The sequence below is a fragment of the Tympanuchus pallidicinctus genome, unplaced genomic scaffold (assembly GCF_026119805.1).
Source record: "Tympanuchus pallidicinctus isolate F22 unplaced genomic scaffold, pur_lepc_1.0 scaffold26, whole genome shotgun sequence".
NCBI lineage: Eukaryota > Metazoa > Chordata > Aves > Galliformes > Phasianidae > Tympanuchus > Tympanuchus pallidicinctus.
Window position 1 is genome coordinate 1,123,238 of NW_026294743.1, and position 25,997 is coordinate 1,149,234.

The following is a 25,997-nucleotide window of genomic DNA, read 5'->3' on the forward strand; positions in this document are numbered from 1 at the left end:
CTAGTTTCTTGTCTTGTCAAATAGCAGTCTATTCTACTTCTGCTAGAAGCTGCATTGTTTTTAGATAGCTACAATTCCTAAATCTGCATTTGAATTTCTGAAAGACTGTTTTTCAATTGACGTGATTATTAAATGAGAGCCATGGTCTGGTGATTAAAGAATTCATTAGTTGAAATTATATTGAGGATAGCAAATTCAAATTAGTCTGTTTTTATGAACTGCTATACACACTTCTCAGTTGGAAAATGCAAACTTTTTATAAATGAAGTCTTGATAATTAATTATTTGCGCCAGTAATGCAAGCAATTTAAACTTTGAAAATATGTCCTGATGGATATTTCTGCATTGGTTGATACAAAAATAGTGTCACGGGTAATATTTTCTGTGTATGCAGACACAATAATCATGTAAACTGATTATGTGAAGGTTTACATACGTGCTTGCCTTTCTATGCAGTGAATAGTCACACACGTTTCAAGTAGATTATATGCCTGATGTTAACCAGGTAAGAAAAATTCTCTTTGCCTCCTTCCTCATCTTTATTCTCATCCTGAATTTGCCTACATCTTTGTTCCCAAGTTTCTGTATGATTTGGACCTTTGTTTTCTGTTTCAAAACACATCCTAATACTGTAGACAACATTCTACATTTTAAATGTTTATAGGACAAATAATTGTTTAGAATATAATGATTATTTCTCAAACAAAACCATTTTTGGAAGTTGTTTACACAAGAATTTGTTCTTAAAAAAAAAAAAAAAAAAAAAAAGTTAAAAAGGTTATACTTGTCAATATTCCCTTTTCTGCATGTTGTTATGTCCTTAAATCTGTAATTGTGTTATTTAGAAATTCTGCTATTAATATTGTTAATTTCCATTGAATGGTTTACTATAATGGCTAAAAATGTGCAGAGCCTCCAAACATTGAAATGTTCTTGAAATTTCTGTGTCTAGGAGGTCTGTCAATGCCGTTCACTGCGGTCAGTCTGCTAAGAAAGGAGAGTTGCTCTACGGTAGTATGGCACTCAATTAAAAACAGCCTCTATGCTCATCTATGTTTTGATTTGCATACGTTGCATTACTGTGTGTGTCCTCCTTTATGAAGAGCCAGTAAATAATTCAGTAATATTTTAATACTGTTTAACTGCAGACATAACAAATATTCTTTGTTTCTCAAAAATGGATGGACAGAGTAACACAACATTGTATGTAAAGCAAGAATCCTGTAGCACCATCTGCTGGCCTTGAGTTGAAAGATGTGTTTGAGACTGATTCTCTCCAAACCTCTGCTTAGTAAAATATTTATACCATATGTGTTTTGACATATTTGGTGGGAAAAAAAAATTAATTTCATTTTTAGTATAATTTTTCACCTTTTTATTAACATCGTAATGAGAAAATACAGGAATTATTTTTATTTTATTAATTGAAATAAGAATTTGTCAGGAGTGCTTTGTTAAGTGTGGCTATAAAAAGAAAGGGAATAGTTTTTAGTTTTTGTATTTGAACTTCAGCAAGTGCAGTGTTAAATTTTTTCATTATTCTAAGTCAAATTTAGTAAAACTTATTTTATAGAGAAGACCCACAAGGCGAAGAAGACTATGCAAAGCATGTTTTTAAAAGGGTAACAACCACTAAATATCCTTGTACCTAATATTTATTGTGTTATTCGATATTGTTTGTGAAAATTCCATGAAAACATAGTGGACAGATGCTGCAATTGGGCCTACTGTTCCCTGTAACTTCACAGGGCACCATTGTAGCCCATGCAGGAAGCCCTGGGACTATCTGCATGAACTTAGAAAAGAGCCTTAAATTATACAGCTACAAAAGGTCACTGTCATTTCTTTCTTTAAACTGTAACACATTGATCTCAAAGAGATTGAGGCCTCATTCCTTCACATACTCCATAAATCACATATAATTGATAGTTCAAACCTCCAAATCTTTACTGGAAAAAAAGGTGAGTTAAAACAGTGGATGAATATATCTGGGAATCTGTAATAATGCTATGAAAGCAATGTAATTGTGTATTTATATAATGCCAAGAAAGTAATTTCTTGTGATTGCAATTGCACTCTGTGATGGTTCAGAAGGCATTTTAACAGTTGTATGGATTTGGCACTTAACAACATGTTTTGGCGCTTAAGAATGTGTGCTATAAGTTTGTGTGCTGTAAATATTTGTACTGGCTAAAAGTGTTTCCTACAGCATGCACAGCATCTCTATTATCCTTGTTTTCAACTACCTAAGGGACAACATGCTTCAAGATTTGTCAGTCAGGGTAATTGCAGATGATACTATAGAGCAAGTTCTGAGGCACAATCCAGGCACACGTGAAGACAGTGTGTACTGAGCGACTCAAAACAGAGAGAGTTTTGATGTTGCTTTTTTGGCAGTATCCAGCTTCGGGTGTCAGTAAAACTATATACATGAAATTCTCCAGAAGGATAAGGATATTTAGTGCTTCATGATGTAATGCAGACCTTCGCGTTCCAGGAAAAACAATGCTATATTTACAACTTGTAACTAATAGTTGATGTGGTAAAAGGAATTATATTCATATGGTAAATGAATACAACCTTAATGTGCACCATATGCATGGTTGTGGAGTGACGTACTAATATATCACATTTATTTACCTTGTTTGGTTGCTGGGATAAATGACTATTCAATTCCAGGTCTGTACCAAATAAGACAAAGCAGAGTAACGCAGAAAAAATAATAATTTATAGTCTAGACTAGCATATTTTAGAATCTTTATGACCAGCTTAAATGTTTTTAAAAATTGTTTGGTCTGTACAGTAATTCTGACTTGTGTAGGAAATTAATTGGAAGTGTTTCTGGAATGAATGTCTGTTAACACTAGCACCACACAGGTAAGGATTATTCCACTGAATGCAAGAATGCTGTATGTAATTAGAATTACGGCCTTCTTCTTTGAAAAGTATTTGTTTTGAAATATTTACTCTTAAAAGACAGCTCATTTATGTGTGCTCATGAACTGATGGCATACACTAAATATTCCTTGGTACATCAGTATAAAAAAGTATAAGCATCCATGTGGTGCAGTACATAAATGCTGCATTGGTTTGAAATTCACCTTACAAAAGCAATGAAGAATTATGTTTTTATTCTTTCAAACCAAAATAAATTATTTTAATGTCTTCGAATGGTGAAAATTAATTGAGCTGAATTCTCATAGAACCTCACATCGCAGATAATTTTCTTATCAAACTATGAAATACTGTGTAAGTTTCAAACTATCAGTCAATATGAACATTATAAAATATCTTTTATCCTGGGTCTATTCTGTCGGAGGCAATATTTTGGTGTGAAATACTTGCTAATGGTTTTTTGCCTTATCTATTGAGATCTTACTTTATTTCATTATTATTATTGTTATTATTTGGATTTACTAGTGGAGTAGTTATAAATGTAAACCACAAGAGAGAAATATGAGGAAAAATATTTTTTTAAGGATAAGCAAAAAAAAAAAGCTCCTTCATGAAGCTGTTTTAGAGCATTTTCAAACAAAAATGACCAAAAGTGCTTTAAAACTTCAAAGCTGATATCTAAGTAGCGGTTTATGAAGTTGGGGTGGTGCAAATATTAAAATATTAGTGTAGACTGACCCTCAATATTCACCTGCAGATATTTTCACAGGGCTTCAAAAAGGTCTGTGTGCGGTGGGAGGGGTGCTGCTGAATGATTTCCAGCTCTTTCAGCAGATGAATCCTTAGGAAGAATGAACTGGTTCCAGAAAGCTTTACTTTGCACGCAGTGTAGGAATTGAGAGGCTGGGGATTTTTGACTTTTTGAAATCTGAATTGGAATACTCAGTTGTTGAAGACCTGTTAAATCTGCTTCTTTGTTGTGTTTATTTCAGAAACAGAGTAAACCTGCACTTTTGTCAGAGTGTGTACAGAAGTTTCTCATATTAGTACTGAATATGTATTAGTCACTTGTTGCTCAATGTGACAAACTGTACCATGAGCCTTCTTTGTGTTTTATTCACTGAAATTAATTCTACAAAGTAAATTTAATGTTTTCCACATTACTAAGCAACACTACGGCATAGGGTTTATTCTGTTTATGTTTTTGGACTCAGTTTCAGGATAGAACAACGTTATTGAAAGACATGATCTTTTTCTCAGATGACATATGATTGAAGCGTTTGTTGTTGTTGTTTTCAAGAACAAATTTGCGTCGAGGCATGAGGTTGTACTTTTTGTTTTAAGAAGTTTGAACAGGTGGGAGATAGTTTGAGAAAAACATTGAAGAAATGAGAGGAAATGGTGATGGAATGTCATGTGAGGAACAAGATAACAATAAAGCTCTTGCATAATATGAAAAAATTCATACATAAAAATCCAAATTTCAAAGGAAAGATTATTCACAGTGAAGTTTTAGGAATGCTTAAGTAATATTCTGTGATAACACTTCAGTAGGATCTCACATCCATCGAAGAGCTAGCCTTTCTGTGGCAGTGAAATGATTTTTAACCAGCTGTCTGTTACGTAAATGTTTACTGTGTGGAGTCTATAAATAATGCTAATATAGAGAGTTTATATAATAATTGACAGTCATCAATGATGTGATTAAAATCTGAAGCTTGCTATACAATCAACACAGAAGCTTAGCAGCAAAGCAGTTTTCTTTGTTTCCTTACATTTTGCTTGAAAGCACATGTCCAAATTTTATTTGTTCTGTAAGTACATTTGTTCTTTCAAATGTAATTCAAACCTTTTATTTCCTTGAATTAAAAAATACAACCTTTCTAAAATGCTTTTTGAAGATTTTTCTTGCGTAGGTAATTGGGTTTGGGTGATTCAGCAATTTCTTTTAGCAAGAAGTGGGTAAAAATGTTGTTTGGTTAACTGAGCTTCATTTAATTAAGATTTTACATTGACATAAAATCACTTAATTTGCCTTTTAAAAATAGCCTACAACCTCGACAATCGTGGAAGTATAATTTAAAAATTACTGTTTGGCTGTCAGTGACTTCTAATTAACTGTATTCTCAGCATTAAATATAAAAAGGAATGTGGTCAAATATTTTACATTTTATTGTAAAAGGTAATATTTTCTCACCCAGAAGAAGTATCTTGTAGTTTGTAATGAGGTAAGTTTTTCAGTTAAATATAATGTTTTGGGTTTTGGTTTTTTTAATGGAGAAATTTTTCTTTGCATGCTTTCCTATTTAGTTCAGCTTTTATGACTCTGTACTGAAAACATAGAAAGTGGTCTTTCTGCTGATGGATATAAAATGTCATGATTCTGTTTTCTTATGTAACCTCACTAAAGCTGAAAAAATAGCGGAGAGCAACACAAACCAATTTCTTATCACTTGGTAAAGCCTCTCTGGATGTCATTAAACAGCAGAAAGCTTTGACTTTGCCATAATCCCTTTGCAAACATAGGTTGCAAACATCTAACATTTATTCAATAAAATGTCACCATTGGCTCTCGTGATATCCCGTGCTGTTCTTTTACCTTCTGAAGCTTGTGTTGTATGATTTAAAATATACTTTAATCACGTAAGAAAGGAATGGTACTTCATGTTATTTTCTGAGGCAAGGCAGCTCTGCAGAAATTATTTACTGAAATGTGTGAGAACCCTTTTGAAATGACTCGAATGGTTACTGTATTCTGTCCATTACTGGGAAATAAGTCCATGTATACTTCCTCTGGCTTAAAATAAATCACTGATGACATTTGTCGCAATGTGAATGTGGCATTAAGATTCTTGCAGCATTCAACTGCAAGTAGCGAGCCAGCAATGGTATAGATTAGGGATATTATTATACACTATGCTGAGAAAAGCACATCTGTACAACTGTTGTGTCTTGGATATTAGTGCTAGGATTCGAACTATCTTTAATCTCATTTGACTTGTTCATCTTCCTTAAGGATCTCCATAAAGATGCACTGAGTATTCTTTTCAGTCCTTAGTTAGGGTTTGCATCAGTGGTCGTAAACCTGCTTAACAGACAAAGACTCTTTTCCCTTTGAAGTCACTTCCCCAGCTTTTCAAAAGGTCTGCAAGCCTGTTCCCCTAAAACAATTTGGAAAAGTTTGAAGTGGTGCCCCTTAAACCAGCAACAAAATAAAATTTTCTCTTTGCATTATTGAAAACCATGACAATCTTCTGAAGCAGTAACAGTTTAAAAGCTTTTAAAGAAATCTGTTCTGCTCTACGACCAGCTTTTAAGTTGACCCCATTATTTGGAAAATCAGAGGCTTGGAAACCCCTGAATGCTTGACATTCTTATCAAAGGAGTCAGCCTGACTTTTCACAGGACTCCTGGTTTACAGTATTTATTCAAGTCCTAATTTATTTAAAGATACTTTTGCAATTTCTGGTATTTCTTTTTTTTTTTTTTCCTTGCATTAGATGATTTCTTAAATGTAATTCAGTAAACTACTGATATCATTTATGAAGTGACACGTATGGATTTGTACTCTTCTATGTTTGAGGCCAAGTCCAAATTCTAAAAGGTCCAACAGTAGAACGTAATTGGTCTTTTCTGTGGGTTGTGATAAATATTTTTTTTTTTTTTTTAAATAGAAATTGGGCATGTATATCTCCTATGTTTTTTGCTCATATTGCTTACAGCCTGGCATAGTAATGCAGTTGTTGTAAACAAACATTATACTGTGAAGACTTTGTTTGTCTGCAACTCCTAATGCTTCATTCAGACCTTGCTTTTAATAAGTCCTTCAAATTCCAACATCTTAATTTTATTATCTCCAGTACTGTGTTGCGCATTGTCTGATTTCAGAAGTTTTAAGATCGGAGATTTTAATTAATATATGTAATATATAATTATATTAATTCCTTGCTAAGCTGTGCACGTATTTGTTAAATGTAATTTCTGAATATAAAATGAAGTGAAAAACCCAGAACTCTAAAGCTTTGCTAGTACAGGTGGTTCACTTAAAAGAAACAAAACTAACAAAGCTTTACATTCATAAAGCTTCCTACTGCCTTATAGCTTAGGGTCAATGGGGAGAGGTAATTGGATCGAAAAGATTGAATTTGTTACTATAATGGTTACTGTTACGTTTTCCTCTAAACTGGTGTAAATTTGTGGATTACTTAGCCAATGTTCTTTTATGAACCTCCTGAGGTGCCTGTCACATGTCTAGGTGAGGAAAGTTCAATAGAGCAAACTTTCTTTAAAAGTTTTGTGAGTTTTTGTCATCAGTCACATGAGAAATACGTAAAGGTCATTAAGTCTACCCTTATGCTTCTAATTTTTGGGAGTTTTTCCTTTGCTTCTAAACTCTGCTAGGTTACTAGTTACTAGGTTTGAGTGTGTTTTGCAAAACATTGTATGCGGCAGAATCAATAGCTTTTAGTAATTATTTATTAAGAGATTAGGGACAATTCAGCGAGTTGCTCCAATGTGTTTACAGATTTTAAATGCTGATAACATAAATTTCTGTGTGTGTGTGTGTGTGCGCACATATATATGTTTATTGTATATATATATATCTAAGGAAAAATAGACTTATTTACTTTTCCAAACCTTGTGTTTATAGATACAAATTTTAAAAGCAACTGTAGAATAAACATGATTTTGAAATGTTGAACTCCATGAATTGGTATTTGGTTGTAGATTATGACCTTTTTTAAAAAAGCAATTTCAATATGGCAGATGCTTGGATGCTCTGGGGATTGTTGCAAATGGCCTGACTAATGATCTAAAGTGCTGAGAATAAGCCTAGCCTCTGTGTATGCACCCACAGATCTGTGCTGCTTCTCTTTGTGTGCAAGCAAGGTCTTGATAGCTATTTGTTTAATTATGATAAGACAGAGACCTGCTATTAAGTCTCTATATGGACTAACTAATGATACTGTGATCTTTTTATCTTTTAAAAAGTTACAGCCTCAAATACGATTTGAATGATGCCAAATGAAGTGACTTGGCCCTATTACTACTCTCAGCCTTTGCAAATCTATCATCTGTTTTTGAAATAAAAAAAAAAAAAAGTTTTATTTTACTACTGCCTGTCTTCCTAGTTAGCATCTCACAGAAGTTATATCATTATTTATTGTGAAGCAGTTCTTGCAGTTTCAAAACTAGCCTAATCCTTTTTGAAACAAACTGAGTGTTTCCTAAGAGACGTTCTTTAGAGTTTAAATGTTTCATAAGGTGCTATGAATGAAATGATTATATGGTAATACAGAAATAACATGCTTTCAATGAAATGCTAGCACTCTAAAAGAAGGTGATCTGCTTTCACGTGTGAGTGAAAATATAAAACTATTTAAAGTGCTTAACATTTGCTTACCTCTTCTTTTGCCTTGTCCTGGAGAATACAATATTTTATTCATTCACATGTGCCACTTACACTATTTCTTTTTCTTCATGGTATCCATATATATTTGATTATACAGAGAATCTCAGAAAAGAAGGAAGTTTTGTTTGCTTGCTCTTGTTGCAGGGAAACCTCTAATAGGAAGAGTGATAATAAATATTGGACCTGATGGTTTCGATTTTGCATGTTCATCTGAAATTCATACTGATTGTTTTGCAAGCTCCACAACTTATATGGAACACAAACATCAGGCTGAGGTTTTGCCACTGTTTCTGGCTTAAAATAAAACCAGTCAGTGGGTGTTTCACTTCTTCATGGAGCACTCGCTGTGCAGGTGTATCCTCTCACTAGCCATAGTGATTGCTTGAGTTTACTTATGCGTGCTTTTGGAAGAGGTAGTAACTGAGTTAGGTCTCTTTCTCCACAATGAAGGTAAGGATGAAAAGGAGAGACAGAGATGAAAGCACAAGTCTGTGTGCTCCAACATGTGCTAGTTTTTAACTACAAACATGGACTTGTGTTAAGTAAGGCTGAATTCCTGTACTATACTTCTGCTGTACTACATAGATATGAGTACAAAACAAGCAATTGCAAGCAGTGCAATAGAAATGATTTGCAGGGAACATGAATTCCAAGAGCAAGAAAACTAAAGATGCTTCAGTGATTGAAAGTGGTGATTCTGGAAACAGATTGTAACCACAGCTCGTTTTTATTGTTTTTCCACTGCAGGTGATTTTGCAACTCCTCGAGCCATTTTGACAGGACATGACTATGAGATCACCTGTGCTACCATTTGTGCTGAACTTGGCTTAGTAATAAGTGGTTCAAAAGGTAAGGAAGCTGTTGTCCATTTCTTTCTGTTCAGAAAGCTGTAGTCCTAATGCAAAAAGGAAAATAGTTTTGGTGACAGATTTAATTAACTTTATGGTGTTTTTATTTTTAACCTTGTTTTAGTTGCTACAGAATTTAAGTGAATTTAAAACCTCTTTTGTAAACATATTAGAACTGTAAGTTACTCAGACATCTACAAGAGGCAACCACATCAGTTTTCCTATTCTAGCATACTGATTACATTTATTTTTGTTTGCTTATTCAGTGTAATTGCATATAGCATACAGTTGGATCCAGCTCTTGCCTGTCAGGAAAGTGAAAAATGCATTATTGTAGTTGGCTTTCTTTTTCTTGTGGATAAAGAAAAGCCAAAGTTAGATTCAACGGAAAGAGAATGCACTGTCTTCTATGTTAGATGAAGCACTAAAATATGTATAAACAACCAAGCAAAATTTGTAGTAATTCTTCTCAATACAAAGTTCTTATTTTTTAATTTGAAATTTCTTAGAATTAGGATCTTTCTGCTTTAGTACTTACTGAAGATCTTACTTTGAGACATCTTTTCAGAGCAAGTTGTCTGTACTTCTGTGTGCATTGTATAAGCTGCTGTTTTATGCATATGAACACTTGTGGCCTAAAAGCAAATTGGTTATTTTTTCTGAATGTATTAATGAGATATATTTAGTGAATTATATATGGGTTAAAATTGAAGTACAGGACAGTATGCTTTTAGCATGAATACATATAAAACTTCATTACCCTTAGCTTCACGTTCTGAAGTCTTGTATTAGGATTCCTTGCTACCAAATTTAAAAGAAAATCCACAAAGCAAAATCTTTCAGGTGTTCTAAAATACTTTAACACAAAGCTCTTTAATGGATAAACTACTCATTGTACTCTGGCACTCTTAAAGTTATAGGCTTTCCACTTAGACATGGTACAGTTCATTACAATTTATTATCACAGAATCAGAAAATCATAGGGATCAGAAGAGACCTGTGGAGATCATCAAGTCCAAGCCCCCAAATATGTGTTATATATAATTATATACATAAATGTATACAGTACCATATTTTATATATATACATACACATAAAAACGGATTACTTTTGTGTGTATATATACATATATACTATATTCCTGATTAACTAATTAGAAACCATTCTTATTTTTTAGTACACAATGATTAAGTGAGCGTGTGAATCAATATCTCAAGTTTTTATTTCTCACAGAAGGACCATGTCTCATACATTCTATGAATGGAGATTTGCTAAGGACGTTAGAAGGTCCTGAAACATTAGAAGGTCCTGAAAATTGCCTGAGACCAAAACTTATTCAAGCTTCAAGGGAAGGCCAGTGTGTCATATATTATGAAAATGGCCTTTTTTGTGTATTCAGTGTGAATGGGAGACTTCAAGCCACTATGAAAACAGATGACAAGATCAAGGTAAGTGTATTCAAATGTATTCAAATAACTTTCAGTTCCAATATCAGAAAAAATTGTCTACTTTGGAGTTGTGTGGAGCTTCTTCTGTAGCCAGACCATTAAAGTATATAGTATTACACTATAATAATGGCATTCATAGTTAAGGGGAGAAAATGCTCCTAATGCACTATTTTTATTTTAAAATATCTCTGTTCATATAGTAAGAAATAGCCTGTAGGTGATTCCTTAAATGGGATAATGCAAATACTTCTAATTGCTGGTCAACTCAAGTCAGAGTAGTATTTCTTTAGTTTTGAGTCTAAAGGCAGGAGGTTGTTGGATAGTCTATTTTCAAAGTTGTTGTTTTTGTTGGGTTTTTTTACATCTCTTCATCTACATCTACATTCCTTCGTCTCAGTTTGAGAGAGCGTATTGTGCTGAGCTGCAGGAAATTTATGGACATATGTCTGTATTTCAGCTCTTTAGCCCTTAAAAGTGTCTTTGACATTTGCAGAGCAGGCAGCTAGGTTCAAGACATGGAACAAGTCCAAAACTATGCAGGGGGTATTTTAGGTGTATGATGTTATGGGCATTATTTGCTAATACAAAATGTAGGTCTTTTGAAAGTTCCTGTGACATGGTACCTATGAAGCAGAGCAGAACCTGGCAGGTGTCCTGCAGTGAAGCAGAAGTATCAAAAGAGTATTTAATTTATTCACACTTTCTTCCTTGCATGAGAACAAAAGTATATGGAAAGGAAGAGAAGGAAAGGAAATGAAAAAGAAAAAATCAATAAGCATTTTCATATTTAGTGGAAATGTAACAAAGACATGAAGGAATACCACATTGCAGGGTCAGCATTCAGGCTACCTGAATTATCTGAAGTTATGGTTTGTATGCCAGTAGTTATGATCTGAAGGGCAGAGTCAATCACAGAACAGCTGAAGTGGAAAGGACCCACCATCAGGCTCAGCCCTGGTTCCAGCAGTGCAACCCAGAGCAGCTGCCCAGGCTCATGACCATGTGGCTTTGGGAGATCTCCAGGGAGAAGACTCCCACAGTCCCTCAGCCAACGAACACTTTTGTTCATGTAGCACTACTGTGCCTCCAACCTAGTTTACAAAATCTGATGGAATAGCCCAGCAACTCAGCTGCTGGGATTTCTAGTATTGCCCTCAAAAAGGTCCCTCGTCCTTTATTTATGTTAGTTTCAGGAAGAAAACGCCTCTTGTATTGTATTCCACTTAAAACCTTCTAAAATTCTGTTGTATACTATATTCAGTTAATCCAACAACGCTGTGTTTTCAAAATGTCAGGTAGAGTGGTGCTTGTATAAGCAGAAATAAATCTCTGCATAGGTTTCTTTTCCACAGTGAGAGGCCTGCAGTAGGTGAGGGGGATGTACAATTTTTGAATGCTGTGGCAGCCACAAGTGCAGATGTGAGGCTGGGGAAATGAAGTAGGAATGTGTGTATTTTTGCCCCAGGCCATTTCTCCAAATTAATGCCAATTCTTGCTTCAATTTTTAATCTTTATTCCTTTCTCTGCAATTGCACCTTTGGCTGTTCTTGTACAAACACTTTTGAAATTGTAAGCCTACTCTTCACCTTAGTTCTTCTATAAAGCAAGTACATATCGCAGTGTTTTCTCTTTTTACAATAGTAATGTTGATAGTCTGCCACTTTCAGTTGTGATTATGTTGTCAGTCAGGGAAGGAAATCTGTAAAATATCTCAGAATCCCTTGCTGCCTAAAACAATTTCTGTAGTGTTTCGGTCAGTACCCACAGCTTTGGGAATGTTGCTGGAGGCGATGGAAGTTCTGCTCTCTGTTGGCCAGAGTTACATATGCACAATGTGTTGTTTTTGTTTTGTTTTGTTTTCTCTCTCTCCCAGTGGTCCCACTTGGGCTTTATACTCAAATGATCTAAAGCCTTTTTTTCCCAATGCTTCTGCGCTGTATCTTGTTAGAAGGCAAGTGGCAACAGCATAATTAAAGTGGGGGCATTTAAAATGAGTAGTCCCTAAACATGGGCTGCAATTAAACACTATTTTTTCTTTTTTTTTTTTCTTTCTCAAAAAAGATAGAAAAGGGAAGGAAAAGGTCACCAGTGTTGAATCTGTAAAGTAAAAATTCTCATTTATATCTGCCTATGTCATTGTGGTCTTGCATTTCAGAATGTTATTGACTAAATAGCAGTTTTCAATAAAGATGTTGGAACAACATTCTAATTTTCTCATGTTTCTGTGCCAGGAAACTGCTAGAAAAATTTCAGATGCTCTGGGGAAATTCAGTCTAATCAATGCCTTCCACCTGTTTTTGTTTTAAATACTGTATTGCTCAGTGGAGCTTAGGCATATCGCAGTACATCTACCATGTAATGTTTAGATATCTTAATGAATAACTTAACTCTAAATAGTCTGCTTGTTCTGAAGGGTAAAGTTATTTTACCTTAAACAAAGGCTGTGTGCTGTTTCACCCAGAGGAACCAATTTATTTTCTTTTCCCGAGTCTGTTTTGAAATGTGGAAGTGCCCACAAGACTTCTGCTGCTGTATGCCAATGCTGTCACTGTGTCAGCTCTGCCTTTTCACAAAACACTGCCTTTCAAAAAATCTGATATGTTAAAGGATTTGTGCAAAGTTTTGAGACTTTCCAAGGAAATTTAAGTGAGAAATGCTGCTTTTAGAACATTGCTGAGATTGTGTGCTTTGGGGATTATTTGAGAGCCTGAACCTCATGTTGTGAGAGTGATTAGTTGCAGAGGCGTTTCAGTTTCATACCTAGCAGAACCCCAGTTAAACGGCACTAGGGAAAAGCAGAACAGTAAAATTGATTCATGCCTTCTTCTATGCCAGTTGGAGTACTTGGGAGTAAAAGCATCCTTTCGTTTGTTAAATCTTGAAGGGCATGCCATGAAACTGAAATGTTGACAGGGTGACCTTTTTCTTTCATTCATTCCTTCATTCATATATATACTGAGGCTGGCAAGTGGCTGAGATATTTATTAATAAACAATAAAAATAAATAATTCAACATCTTGTCTTCCTGACAAGCCAATGACTTAGTAAAATTGCATAGGTATTAGTAAAGGTTCAAAGCCTATACTTTATTTAATCAAAAGATCACAGGAAACCACTGCATTATACAGGTAGTGGAAGAGTTAAAGATTAATGGCTTTAATTTGCCTTTTAATATAGCATTTCTTCAGTAAAAGCCTCAAGTATAAAATTCAAGTGAACCATGACCAGAAGGTTAATGGATTTTCATCAGCTGAATTTTATAAGTGTAGCAAATAATTATTTGTCATGGTCTTCATTTCAGTTTGAAAATACCCTTAGGAGATTGCCATTGCTATAAAGAAAAACCCACTCTACATTGATTTTTTCCTTCTAATGAATAATCTTTTCAATAATTGCGTGTGATATGCTGGATCTCATGATCATCTACTCAGTGCATACAAGTTCTAGATAATTTTCACTGTCTTATCCCAAGTTTGTTTTCTACACCTTTCTCACTGAGTTGTTATACTCTTGTTAGAGTGTCTCTAAATGAATTTTCAAGCTTCTCGGGGCTGTGCTTTAGGAGATGCTTTGCACATTTTTGTATGCTGGTAGAAATAATCACAGAAATAATTTGTGGTAGGAACTTTTGTTTTTATGGAAGAAGGTTCCACTTACACTACTGAGCTCTCATCTGCATTAGCAATCAGTTTTTTCATAGGTAGATATGGTTAAATAAAAACCATATTCTACTTTACTGTTTCTACGTGTGTGTGTATGTGTTGTCACTTTAATCCAAAACACAGATGGAATAGGTTTATCATCTGTTCATTTCAGTGTTTTCCCTGTGTTTTGTTTACAGTGTGTGTTGCTATTTCAATTACATTCATCTTAAAGTTATTGTGTGAATACCATCTTAGCAGTGTGATTCATTGTGATTAGTTGGAAATTGAGTGAACACTCAAAACTGATGTTATAAAGTCACCTAGAGAAACTCTATTTTAGTCTAAGTGTTGTACATGATGTAATTTTTAAAGGACGCATTCAGCAACATAGTAATGGAATACAGCAGTACCAAAAATACAGATAGGCACTGTGTCTGACTTCAGTTATTGCTGTTCGTGAAGCAGTATCTTGCATTGACTGTTTATTATGATTTCTAAGCTTGTCAGCAGTCAGTATAAACACTTTAATGTTGCATGAATGTAACTTTTTTGTGTGATTTAATTTCTCCCATGTTTGTAGTATGGGCATTATATATCCTGTATATTAAAAATGCCAACAACTTCCTCTTCCTGAGAAATTAAAAAGCACAGTCTAAGCTTTGCCTTATGAAAAAGGTTGAAGCAGCAGAGGTTGCAAATATCAATGTACTTATTTCACCATAGAGGGATGTGTTTTCAAGATCCTGACTTAAATTCTTTTTCTATTTCCTACGTTTGAACTTCTGAGCTGGAACTTTGCTTGTGCCATCTTCAGGCATTTTGTTGCATTCTACTGACAGTGATTCAGTACAAGTTGACCAATTTGTAGTATGTTTTTATACAGATAGGTTTGTTTAGAATTTCAAAGCTTACATTGTTCTGTTGAAAAGTTTTGTGGCTCTCTGCTTTGTATCAAAGAAGTTGAAATTTATCCAGGATTAGTTCTGGTATGAAGGACTTGTGTTTTTTTGAAAAGCTGCCCAATCTTGGGCAATTCACACATCTTTGAAAAGTCTCAGGAGGTAATGCATAGCATATGCATTTGGTACTAAACATATGCAGTTCAGCAATGCACGAGATGCAAATTTTTCCCTGCAACGATCAACCTTAACAGTAAGCTGCACAAAATTTCCATAATAAAAAATGAGATGAAGTGAGCCTGAATGGGGATAGAAAAAGCAGGGGATGCGGAGAAGAAAGGAATCAAGGATAGAACCGAGGACAGAATGAAAAAATGTTTGCAGGAAGAAAATGAACAGAGAATTAGAGGTGAGAAAGTAGCAACTTATCAGAGAACTGGCAGAAGGCACGAAGTAGCAGAAAACAGTGAATAGAAAATATGAATTGGAAGTAGGCACAATGGAGTCAAGAAATTGGTAGAGTCAGGTGTAATAGGGCTGAATTTAACATGGACCTGGTCCATATCAATATGGTCCATAAACAGATACTAAGAGGAATGGACAGAGATGTTCTTTTTGAAATTCCTGATCAGTGATTGTGGGTGCCAGGGAGCACAAGGTGAAGGGAATGTAGAGTTACCAGCATGTAGCCCATAGTACTAAGGTAGATGGATCGTAATCTGTCTGACCTCACAGGATGTGTTTTATTTTAACAGAAGTTCAAGATAATCTTTTTAATATTTTTGATTTCTCTAAACTGGCAGAATTCCTTTTGAAGCAATATTTGTCATGCTTTGCAGTCATCTTGATATCAGATAGTATTGTGGTCAGTGATACAATGGTCACATAAGTGAGGAAAGTTATTTTCCCCTCCAGGTACTCAGTATTCATCTCTATTTTTCCAGTAGCATTTAAGAAGCATTGAAGCAGATCAGAAACTTGTTTTAAAATGTCTTAGCTGTACAAACTATGTCCGATCTTTTAGTATGATCTGGATCCCAAACAAAGTTTTCAAATATAGTTTTGCCATCAATGCTTAGGTCCTTGCAAAATCGAAGCATAAACCAGTGAGTTTGTCATCATCAGGACATATGGAGACACAGTCTCCATTATCAAGGGCAAATCACTATCCTCTTAATTCAGAGCAGGAATCTAACAAGGCCAGTCAAAAAGAGTTCTTGTAATTTTTATACCATTTCAGTTCCGTCCATCGTTCAGTCTTTTGCCAGTGAGGGCAGCGTCTACTTGGACTAGTATTAAAGGCACCTGGGGGAACATCAGATACCTGTGCTGCTGAATCTTGTACATCTAGTTAATTAGAAGAGTAAATTTCCTTAGTTGAGCTCATATTAAATCTTTGGAATATGGAATAAATCACAGGTACAGTAAAACTTAACTAGGGCTGTCTAGAATAATAACATCTTGTTTCCCAAAAGCTTGTTTTGGTATCAAATCTCCGTAGACTTTCAGCTGCCAATATGAAAACTTTTATGAAATGTAAGAGGAGGAAAAAAAAAGATCTTTACCTAACAAAAATCCATGTTTTTTTCCCTTAGGCAATTCAGCTGAGTAGAGATGGACAGTATCTGCTTACGGGTGGAGACAATGGAGTTGTCATGATATGGCAGATGTGGGACCTGAAGAAGCTTTTTGCTTACCCAGGCTGTGACGCTGGAATCCGATCCATGGCCCTGTCATATGACCAAAGGTTAGAGCAAAGTCTGATCTTTGCAAGAATTTCAGAGACCGCATTTTTGCTGTCAAATTACGTATTTTTTTGCTTCTCATTTTTTGTGTATCTCAGGTCCTGATGATTATATTGACAGTTCTGTACTTACATCAGTTTCTTTCTGGAGTGCCATATATAGGGCAGGTAATCTTTTCGAGGATTTCAGCTCTTGCTGAGAATGAAGAAGGATTCAAGAAAGGCAGACTTGATAAATAGGTTGGAGTATTGGCCTGTGCTTGTATGGTATGGGTCGGTTGACAGAGGAAGGTAACATATGTGCTTTTTATATTTCTTCTTGCACTTATTATACTAATCACATTCCTAATTCCAGATCTTCTTGTTAAAAAATAGAATAGTTAGAACAGTTGCACAGTAAGATTCCTACTACGCATCCACAGTTTGGTAAATACTAACTTTCATTTCCAGAAAAGTGATTTTACCTATATAAATCACGACCCTCCTCAAAGATTCCTTCTATTGAAGACAATCAAATTAGGTTTTAACTGTGTTTTTACGTTGCATTTGCCAATGCTGCTATATTAAAAGCTGTTTTTTTTATTACAAAAGTACTCTTTTTTACAGGACGTTTTTTTAATTTCATTTGTACACTTCTAGCTGATGGGTTGAGATTTGTATTGTCTCTAGTTTTTTTGCTTACTGGAGTTTCTGTGTGCTTTTCAAGGAGGCTTGATCTAAATCACTTAGGAATGTCCACATTATGCAGTACAGCATATAGATGAGACTCTTAACCTTTCACTGAAGTGGAAGTCCATACTGAATAAAATATCTGTAGTGAATATTTGAACTTTTTTTTGCTGCACTGTATTTCTAACACATAATATAAAATGAACTCTGAAAAAACATAAGCCAGCAGAATCTGTGGGCTTCAGTTAAACATTCAACAACTTCTTGTTAAGCATAATTAGAAACTATAAGCAGTTCCAAAAAATAAATAAATAAATAAATAAAAAAAGCTGTTCCATTCAAAATGTAGTGCTGATAAGATAAAAGTATATCAAAAGCTTGACATAAGGTGTTGAATTTTAGACTCCTGAAAACAGTATACAGTTTTGCAGTTAGAGAATTTGTAAGCTGTAATATGAATGGCATGGTATTATCATATTTGCATGTCAATAAATTTAAATTTAATGTGAGCACGTATATGTTTACCCAATTGTTTTGGGTTTGAAGACAAAGAAACACAGAAGAGGGTTTAAATTCTTTGGTATGCATGAATATAGAATGCATATGTTTGATAGGTGTAGCATGTAAGAAAAGTTTTAATCTAATACATAAGCAATCAAAAAGGTTCTACTGAAATGAAATAGTGACATTATCAAAATGCAGGGTTTTGATGATCTCCTATTTCATCTTTGTTGTGAAGGAAAAATTGCAGCTTTTCAATCTGATATTTCCTTTTCATTCAGAGGATTTTTTCTTCCAAAATGCCAGAGTTTTATGTGTCATCACACCCTTGACTTTCATAACACTTAAATATGAAACAGTGGAAATGATGATACAGAAGCTCTTTTCATTGCCAGCTCTGTCAGAGTTGTGGCTTTTCAAATAGATGTAAACGATATCTAGTAGAAGAGTAATGTTCGTTATTTAGAAAGTATGAGTACCTTAGTGGGAGAGTGATTTCATGAATGTTCAAAACCTCCAGAGCCTTCAAATTGCTTTCAAACCTGAACATTTACATGTCCAGCTGAAGGCCTGTGCCCACATCCAGTTCCTTCATGGATTAAATGGGGAAGGCTAGACTGAACGAAACGTGTTTCCCAGCCCTTCTCCACTTTGCTCCTTCACCACTACTTCATCCTACTCCCATACTCCCTAAAAAAGCAAATAAGCAAGCCAGACAATAATCTCAAGAGACCTTGCAGGACAGTGGCACTGGTAAACAGTCCTGTTGTATGACTTTTGAGTAAATGGTGGCTTCAGGTCGCTCGTGCAAACTGTTGCATGGTGTTTTGTATACTCTGAGATCCATAAATCTTCTGTCAGTGCCTGTGCAGATGTCAGTGTTAGCTAAATTCAGCCTGCTGAAGTTCTTGGAAAGCCCAGCTTTTCTGCCTGGTAAGTCCTTCCAGCTCCGGCTCCCTTCCTGTACCTGTCTTGGTGTAATCTGTTGGTGTGCTAACTCAGACCTGTTCACACATTGGTTCACTGACTGACATGGTTTTGTGCTTTCCTCAGGTGCATACTGACCGGAATGGCATCGGGGAGCATAGTGGTTTTCTACAATGACTTCAATCGTTGGCATCATGAATATCAAACCAGATACTGATCTTTGCGGAGACCACAGTTAGCACTGATGTGGGTGGCTGTTGTCAGAATGAGACTGACCGTAGCACGCCTCCCTTGGTGTCCTGTCACAGCATGGCTCCTTATAAATAGCTATATCCTATCTGAATGTAACTTAAATTTGCTGGGAGAAGCAACCTATTTTTTAAAGTTAATCGCTATTTTTGTAGACTTTGCTTGACTTTTTGGGGGAAGGGCAGTGAAGCAGAAAAATGGCTGCTGGGTTCTGTAGTTACAAATCTATATTTTTAGTCATAATGAGAAGTCTATTTTGATCCCAGTATGAAAAAGAAACTTAAAGTCAGTTAAAACTTATGCTCTAGCTGTGTCGTGAAGAAACAGATTTTTCCACCTGAAGCTTTATCTATAACTTTGAAGAATATATGATTTTAACCTAATGGAAATGAATTACGTTTGGGGAGTTTTAATCTGTACTATCGATACTATACTTTGTACTTTTCCAAATGATTGTACTACATCAGCACTGACATTTCTGAAAATCAGAAGTAATATTTAAATTATGGTTAACGTAACGTTAAACTTTGCAAATGGTTTCCATCAATGTTAATATTCAGGTGTGTTCCTAGGCCTAGACAATTAGTTCTTTTTTAGTCGTATGTTAATGTGCAGTTAAGAGAGCAACGGAGTTTGTGTTGCATCGAGTGTGAATCCTTCCAGTTTTCACCTGACATCTCCTTCAAAGCACACCAAAATGTAGATTGTTCCTCAAAATCAGGAAGGCTATTTGAAAGCCTTAAGCTCAAATCAGAAACCTGCAGAAGCAGGGTTTATTTTGTGTGTGTTTTTGTTATTGTTTTTTAAATAGGTGCATTTACCAAAGCACACTTCTGCTGTCTGACTGTGAAAGCACTAGAAAGGCAAATGTTTGCTGGTGCACAGCCTCTCTACAGCAGCAGAAGCACTAGACTTGCAGGTTGCTATCTTGTTTGTCCAGAACTGACCCCTGCAATACTGTAGCACACACCTTGTTCCTTTTCTGTATATGGCAGGAACATCTTTTATATTTTGCTATCACCAAAACTAGTCAGGTCCTGTCCAATCTTGTGAAATTCTCTCTTTCTTTTAGGAAATGAAAAATAATTTATATTAAGGAACAATAAGTTATTTTGGTGTTGCACAAGTCTACTTTTCTACAAGATTGCTGTGCAGAACTCTGTGAAAATATTTGTGAAAAGAACTGTTACTGTTTTGTAAGTCTGTATTGCATAAAAATATCTTATTTGTACGTTGTGATCTATCAGTTGAAATTTACATTCCCTATCTATATTGATACCTACATTTCTCTAGCTGCCTACTACAGCAATTCCTGTTTTTCTAAGCATTTAGCTACTATCTCTTTAAGTAAAGATTTGGAATGAGAAAATTCATTTTGAGTGAAGAAATTAAATAAAATTGCATTTGTAATTGAGAGCTTCATTGGAATGTATTGTGTTCTTGTGGCTCAATGTTTGTTAACAAGAAAACAGGTGCTGTGGCTGACACATTTTAAAGTACTTCTGCTGTTTATGCCAAGGTGATTAAGTTTTCTGTGTTCTGCATTTTTAAACTGATATGGTTATAGTGGTATCAGTAAAGTTACTTTTATATGTTTTGTGTAGCAGGATGATCTAATTAAGCAAAGACTGTAGTTATGTCTGTGACAAGTAACATCTGTGATAAGTACCTGCTATCTATCAAGCAGTAAGATTTGTTGCAAAAAAATCGTACTGCATGATTTCTTAAGTTCAGCAACTTGAATTACTTCTTTACCTGAAGATTATGAGAGGAAATTGAAATGAAATTTGAATTTTTCTCAAGTGGGTTTGGTATACCAAGTTGAAGCAAAAAAAGGAAATGTTAAAATGTTCATGTGGCCAGATGTTATTTTGTCAAGTGCAAATACTGAAAATGTTCTCTTTATAATCTTCTTCTGACCAAGGAAACAGTTATTGATAGAAGTGATAGTCTGTGATCTTAGAGCCAAAATGTGGCATGGCAAGCTGGTTGGTAAGCATGGCAGTGAACACCCATGTGAGCTTGATTGTAGTCTAAAAGGCTCCATTGGTCATTAACTGCCTTTCCAAAGTGCAAAGGTAACTGCATCTGTGTTGGCTCTGGTGCCATCCTGAGCTGAATCCAATTGGTGGGTGCATAATGGTGGCAGCTGTGCCATAGCAGAAAGTACTCATCTGGGAAGCAGAATGTGTTCCTTTGCAGCGTGACATTTTGCACATCACAAATGCTGTGGGTATCCTGGAAATCTTCACCTTCGTCTCCAGGAGTGAGGCTGAGAAGACCTTCCATGTCTGGGCTGCTTGGCTGGAGGCAACAGCGAGCAGAAGTCTCTCGTCCCATGGTAAGCACACACCTCAAGCACAGTATTTGGTGGTGAGACTCTTAACTGGGATGTCAGTTCTGCTTGTGCTAGTCCACCTCATGCTGGGGTGGAAAAAAGGGTTAATTTTGCAGCTATCAGGTTTCTCATCAGAGTAGCACCTGTGTCAGGTTCATGCCTGCACAGGGAGGCATGAGCAGGTGCCAGTCATCAACCTGCATCTGAGCTGGCTGTTATTTGCAGAATGTTCTGGAAGAAGGAGTAGGGTAGAAAAGCTCCTCTTCTTCCAGTTCTTTATTTTTTCAAAATGTAGAGGGAACATTTATGAGCGGAGCTTTTTTACCTGGCAGTCTGGGCCTCCTTTTGTTCCGGTGAGTTCAAATGTTTTTTGTTTTTTTTTTTTAACTGGAGCTTATGGCTGGTGTTTTGGAAAGCAGCACTTACTGTTATTGGGAGTTCAGTTTGTGGGGAAATATTGAGCTCAGGTAGCTTGAAATGAGTTGTAAGCATGTGGAAATGGCTGATGTGTGCTGTACAGGATCTGATGAGAGATGATGTGCAAACTGAAGTTCTGTTTCAAGATGTTTTAGAGATCCTTTACTCCTGTGGTGCTGCTAATGTGTGTGGTCAGGCTGGGCATTTTTAAGCAACAGTGGAGTCTCTTCTGTTGTTACAGAGAGAACAAAAGCAATAAAAACCTTGTGTGTTTTATAGAGGGGTGGCAATATGGAACAAAAATTGTTTTTCTTTTCTTGTACTAGCAACATGAAATCCAAAACCAGGACTTGTGTGGGAAATGATTTTTATTGCAACCTCAGTGAGGACATAACTGCTTTTAGATATATTGAGTAAGAATAGGCTAGCTATGGTGTCTGTCTGGATTATAGCTTTTCTGCTTTACACGCCAAGTTTCATTTTCATCAACTTGTGAGTGATGAGTGCTGCTGCTAGGGCACGTCCTACATTTGAAATAGTTCAAAAGGAATAGAAGATGAATGTGTTGTTTCTAAAAAGCTTACTGCATCCTAGCAAAACAAAAGCAGAGATGAGCTTTTCCGTGTGTGTTGCTGTAAACTATTGTGAGCTTTCCTGGATGGGGTTTTGTGTAGTCATGTGAGATTTCACAACTTCGTAGAAGCCATGGGAAATAATTATCTTATAAATTAATTGTGATGCTATTAGGAACCATATTATTGAAATGCAGAGTGACTTTTATATTTAGCAAAATTTGAAATCACAGACTCATACATGAGCTGTGTTATGTACTCAGCTAACAGAAGACATCTAGTTAAGTGCTTTGGAGGTTGTGCTGTATGAACTGCATAGGAAAAAAAAAATGCATTGCTATTTACTAAGTGGTAAGAGTTAGATAGATGATCATTTCTGTTTTCTTCAAGTTATAAATTTTTCTTTGGCTGTTACTTCATTCAGTATGCACTGTAAGTTCTGAGCTGCAAAACCATGAAATACAACTAATATAGCTGAGTCTGTTTGTGTATTTAGAACATGTTGTGTCCAGCAATGGATTTGCAGATTGCAGGGTTTTTTTTTCTGCTTTTTCTTGTGTTTATCATCCTGTGTGCTAGAAATCTGTATTTGAGCAAGCCCTGCTAGCTGCAAAAACAAAATGTGGCTGTTGTAGACAGCACATAGAACAGTAAAGCTGGTGTCTTTTTAAGCAGCATTTTTAAACTGTGTTTAAACGTTTGAATGTTTAAGCACACTAACCCTCTGGCAAATATAAATCTGGGGAGAAGGGAATAGTTGCTGGTGCTTTCTGGCAAGGCTTTGCTTCTCTGCAAGCTGCGTTTTGCATGCTTCTTTTTTGTTGCCATTTCCAAATATGACAAAGGAATAAAAATCCACTGTCATTTGGAAAGAAATAAATCAGAAGGAACAGTTGAAGAAAAAACTTGGTGGATGGTTGCATGGCAGCTTTCTTCTTCAGACCCTGCCCCTATATGTTTTTACAATGCTAATTTAGTCTAACAATAATAATAAAAGACTAACTCACAAAGGATCACCTTCCTGCTGATGGAAGTGCTGGAAGGGCACTAAAAGGCAGCCCTTGCCCCAAAGCAGTTGTGCAGGTGTAGCTGTTAAGTCCCAACCCAGCAGTACCCTCAGGCATTCAGAAAGGGCACTGCCACACTCTCTGCTGCCTGTATTGGTTTTCACTCTTCATTTGTGCACTTAGTAATGACAAGTGCTTTCGATAGCTGAGTGTGACTTTTTATCCTTTCTTTTTTCTTTTTTTAAAGGCCAGATAGATACCACAGTGAATAGAAGCAATTTATCACTTCCCTAATTGTGCTTAACACTTGCATGTGGAAAGTGATGTCAGGAGGAGTGTTGGATTACCTTGCTGTATTCAATCTTATAAAAAAAATCAGTGTCAGGATAGTTCTGTGCATTTCTCTTGCTTTCCAGTTGCCATTTGAATGTAGGTTGAAACAAACCCATGTAAATACACTGCTCCATTTTTCAAACTGCTATAACCAAAAATAATTGATAAACAGAATCATAGAATCCTTAGAGTTGGAAGTGACCTTTAAAGGCCATCTATGGCCCTGCAATGAACAGGGACACCACAGCTGGATTGGGTTGCTGAAAGCTCCATCCAGCCTGGTCTTGAATGTCTCCATGGATGGACAGGGCAACCTACCTGTTCCAGTGCATCCCCAACCTCACTGTAAAAAAACTTTTTCCTTGTATCCAACCTATATCCAACCTTCCCTCCATTAGCTTGAAATACTTATATAAAAGCAGATAATTACTTCAGTATGTGTGCTTGGTTTACAATATGCTTGCTGCATAAATTTAGATCCTGAGATGATCAGATCCACTTCTGTAAACAGGAAATTGAAACCTGTTTTGAGGAGAGTACAGACAGCATTATATCAAGTTAATGCTTCCTGGCTAATGTGTTTTTTTTGTTTGTTTTTTTTTTTTTTTTTCAATTAGATAAATGAAATAGCATCTACTCTAGCTGTGATCCCTGTTGAAATCACAGGCAGTGTCTTGCTTCTGATCTCCAGGGTGCTGAAGAGTTTCCTTTGCTCTGCTCTGGAGCAGCACTAAGAGCTACAGCTCCAACAAGCACCAAGTACCTTGAATGTGCTTGCAACTCAGAAGCAAACAGTGCATAACTCTGCATTCTTATAATCCTTTCCCTGTATTCCCATTGGACCTTCTCTTCTCTCTCTCTTCTGCCACTTGATGGTGTATTGCTTCGGGATATTGGATAGTAAGTTTATTTTTGTATAATGTCACTTGGATAGGAGAAAGGAAAATATGCTATCACAAGGCTGGCCTACTGGAGAAAACAGATACTGTTTTCATAGTGCAGGAGAGCCATCAGAACATCCTAGTCACATGAGAATGCGAGAAGGAATTTTACTGTTCTGTATCTCCTACCTTTAAATAGATATGATTATTTCTTTTCACTGTGGAACTTCAGCATATATAGGTAGTATCCGTAGCAATGTTCATTTTGCTTCTTTGTTCTAGAGCTGCATTTTTTCCTGCTCTTTTCAGATGTTAAAATGTCAGCGTAACTTTTCTTATATATATTTTCTTGTGTTCTGCAGAGATGGCATTGCCAAGTTGTGGTTTGGGGTTTTTTGTCCTGTTTTTTTTCCTGCATATGTAAATGAAAGCTAATCATTAGTTCCTTTATTTTGCAACAACTTGTCATTGATGGTATTCTACAGGAATAAACACTTCTGTATGTTCAACTGTTAAAGAGTAATCGAAGTATTTCTGTAACAAACACAGAAATATTCATGGCATCCTCACAGGGAATATGCAGTTGTTAGACGAGATACAGATCAGTCTTGGAGTTCTAATGAGCAGGAAAGAAAAAATGGCAATAAGGTATTGGAAGAAATGTCTTTCTGGTATCTTATATATATAATTAACTTAGGTTTTAAAAATTACATATTTAATTTGAGAACAAGATGCCCTAAAATGTGTTAAATTTCAGTCATTGCTTTTTTCTTAGCTTCTTATGTATTTAGTGAAATTGGGAGGGGAGGGGGAGAACTGTTTGCATTTAAAAGCAACAGATCTCTGCTGTGGTAGTAATGTCATAAAATATCTTCTACCTTAATGTACTTAATGACAATTATTGTAATTAATTTTATAAGCCAAGAATAGGGGTAAGAGTAAATTTTGACAGCAACCATAGTGAATTTAGTGTTATGTTGACTTATAGCTGGGGTGGACTCAATTCTGTTAAGGAGAGATTTTGAGTCTAGAACTTGTGAACTTGATCTACTGGGGTATAAATTAATCACACTCCAAGAAGCTAAAAATAGAGGCTTTTTAAAAGGATTGATGTTTATAATTCCATTTTTTAAAACATAGGCATGGTGGTAGTTGTGCTGAGTATTTGCAAACACTGGCATTTAATCAATAGGTATCAAAACAATTCATGAC

The 25,997-nt window shown here is 35.7% G+C and overlaps 1 protein-coding gene across 4 annotated transcripts in view; it reads left to right on the forward strand.

Moving 5' to 3' along the window:
- LRBA (LPS responsive beige-like anchor protein) overlaps positions 1-20,651 on the forward strand; it is a 363,075-nt gene extending 342,424 nt beyond the window's left edge. For 3 of the 4 annotated variants that reach the window (XM_052690429.1, XM_052690431.1, XM_052690430.1), the window contains exons 54-57: positions 9,056-9,157; positions 10,390-10,604; positions 16,743-16,894; positions 19,115-20,651. In XM_052690429.1, coding sequence (XP_052546389.1) covers positions 9,056-9,157; positions 10,390-10,604; positions 16,743-16,894; positions 19,115-19,205 — 560 coding nt within the window. In that variant the 3' untranslated portion in view covers positions 19,206-20,651. Of the gene's footprint in view, positions 1-9,055; positions 9,158-10,373; positions 10,605-16,742; positions 16,895-19,114 lie in introns of those variants that run through there. The other variant, XM_052690432.1, reaches the window with a different exon arrangement.
- Positions 20,652-25,997: the final 5,346 nt, after the last annotated feature.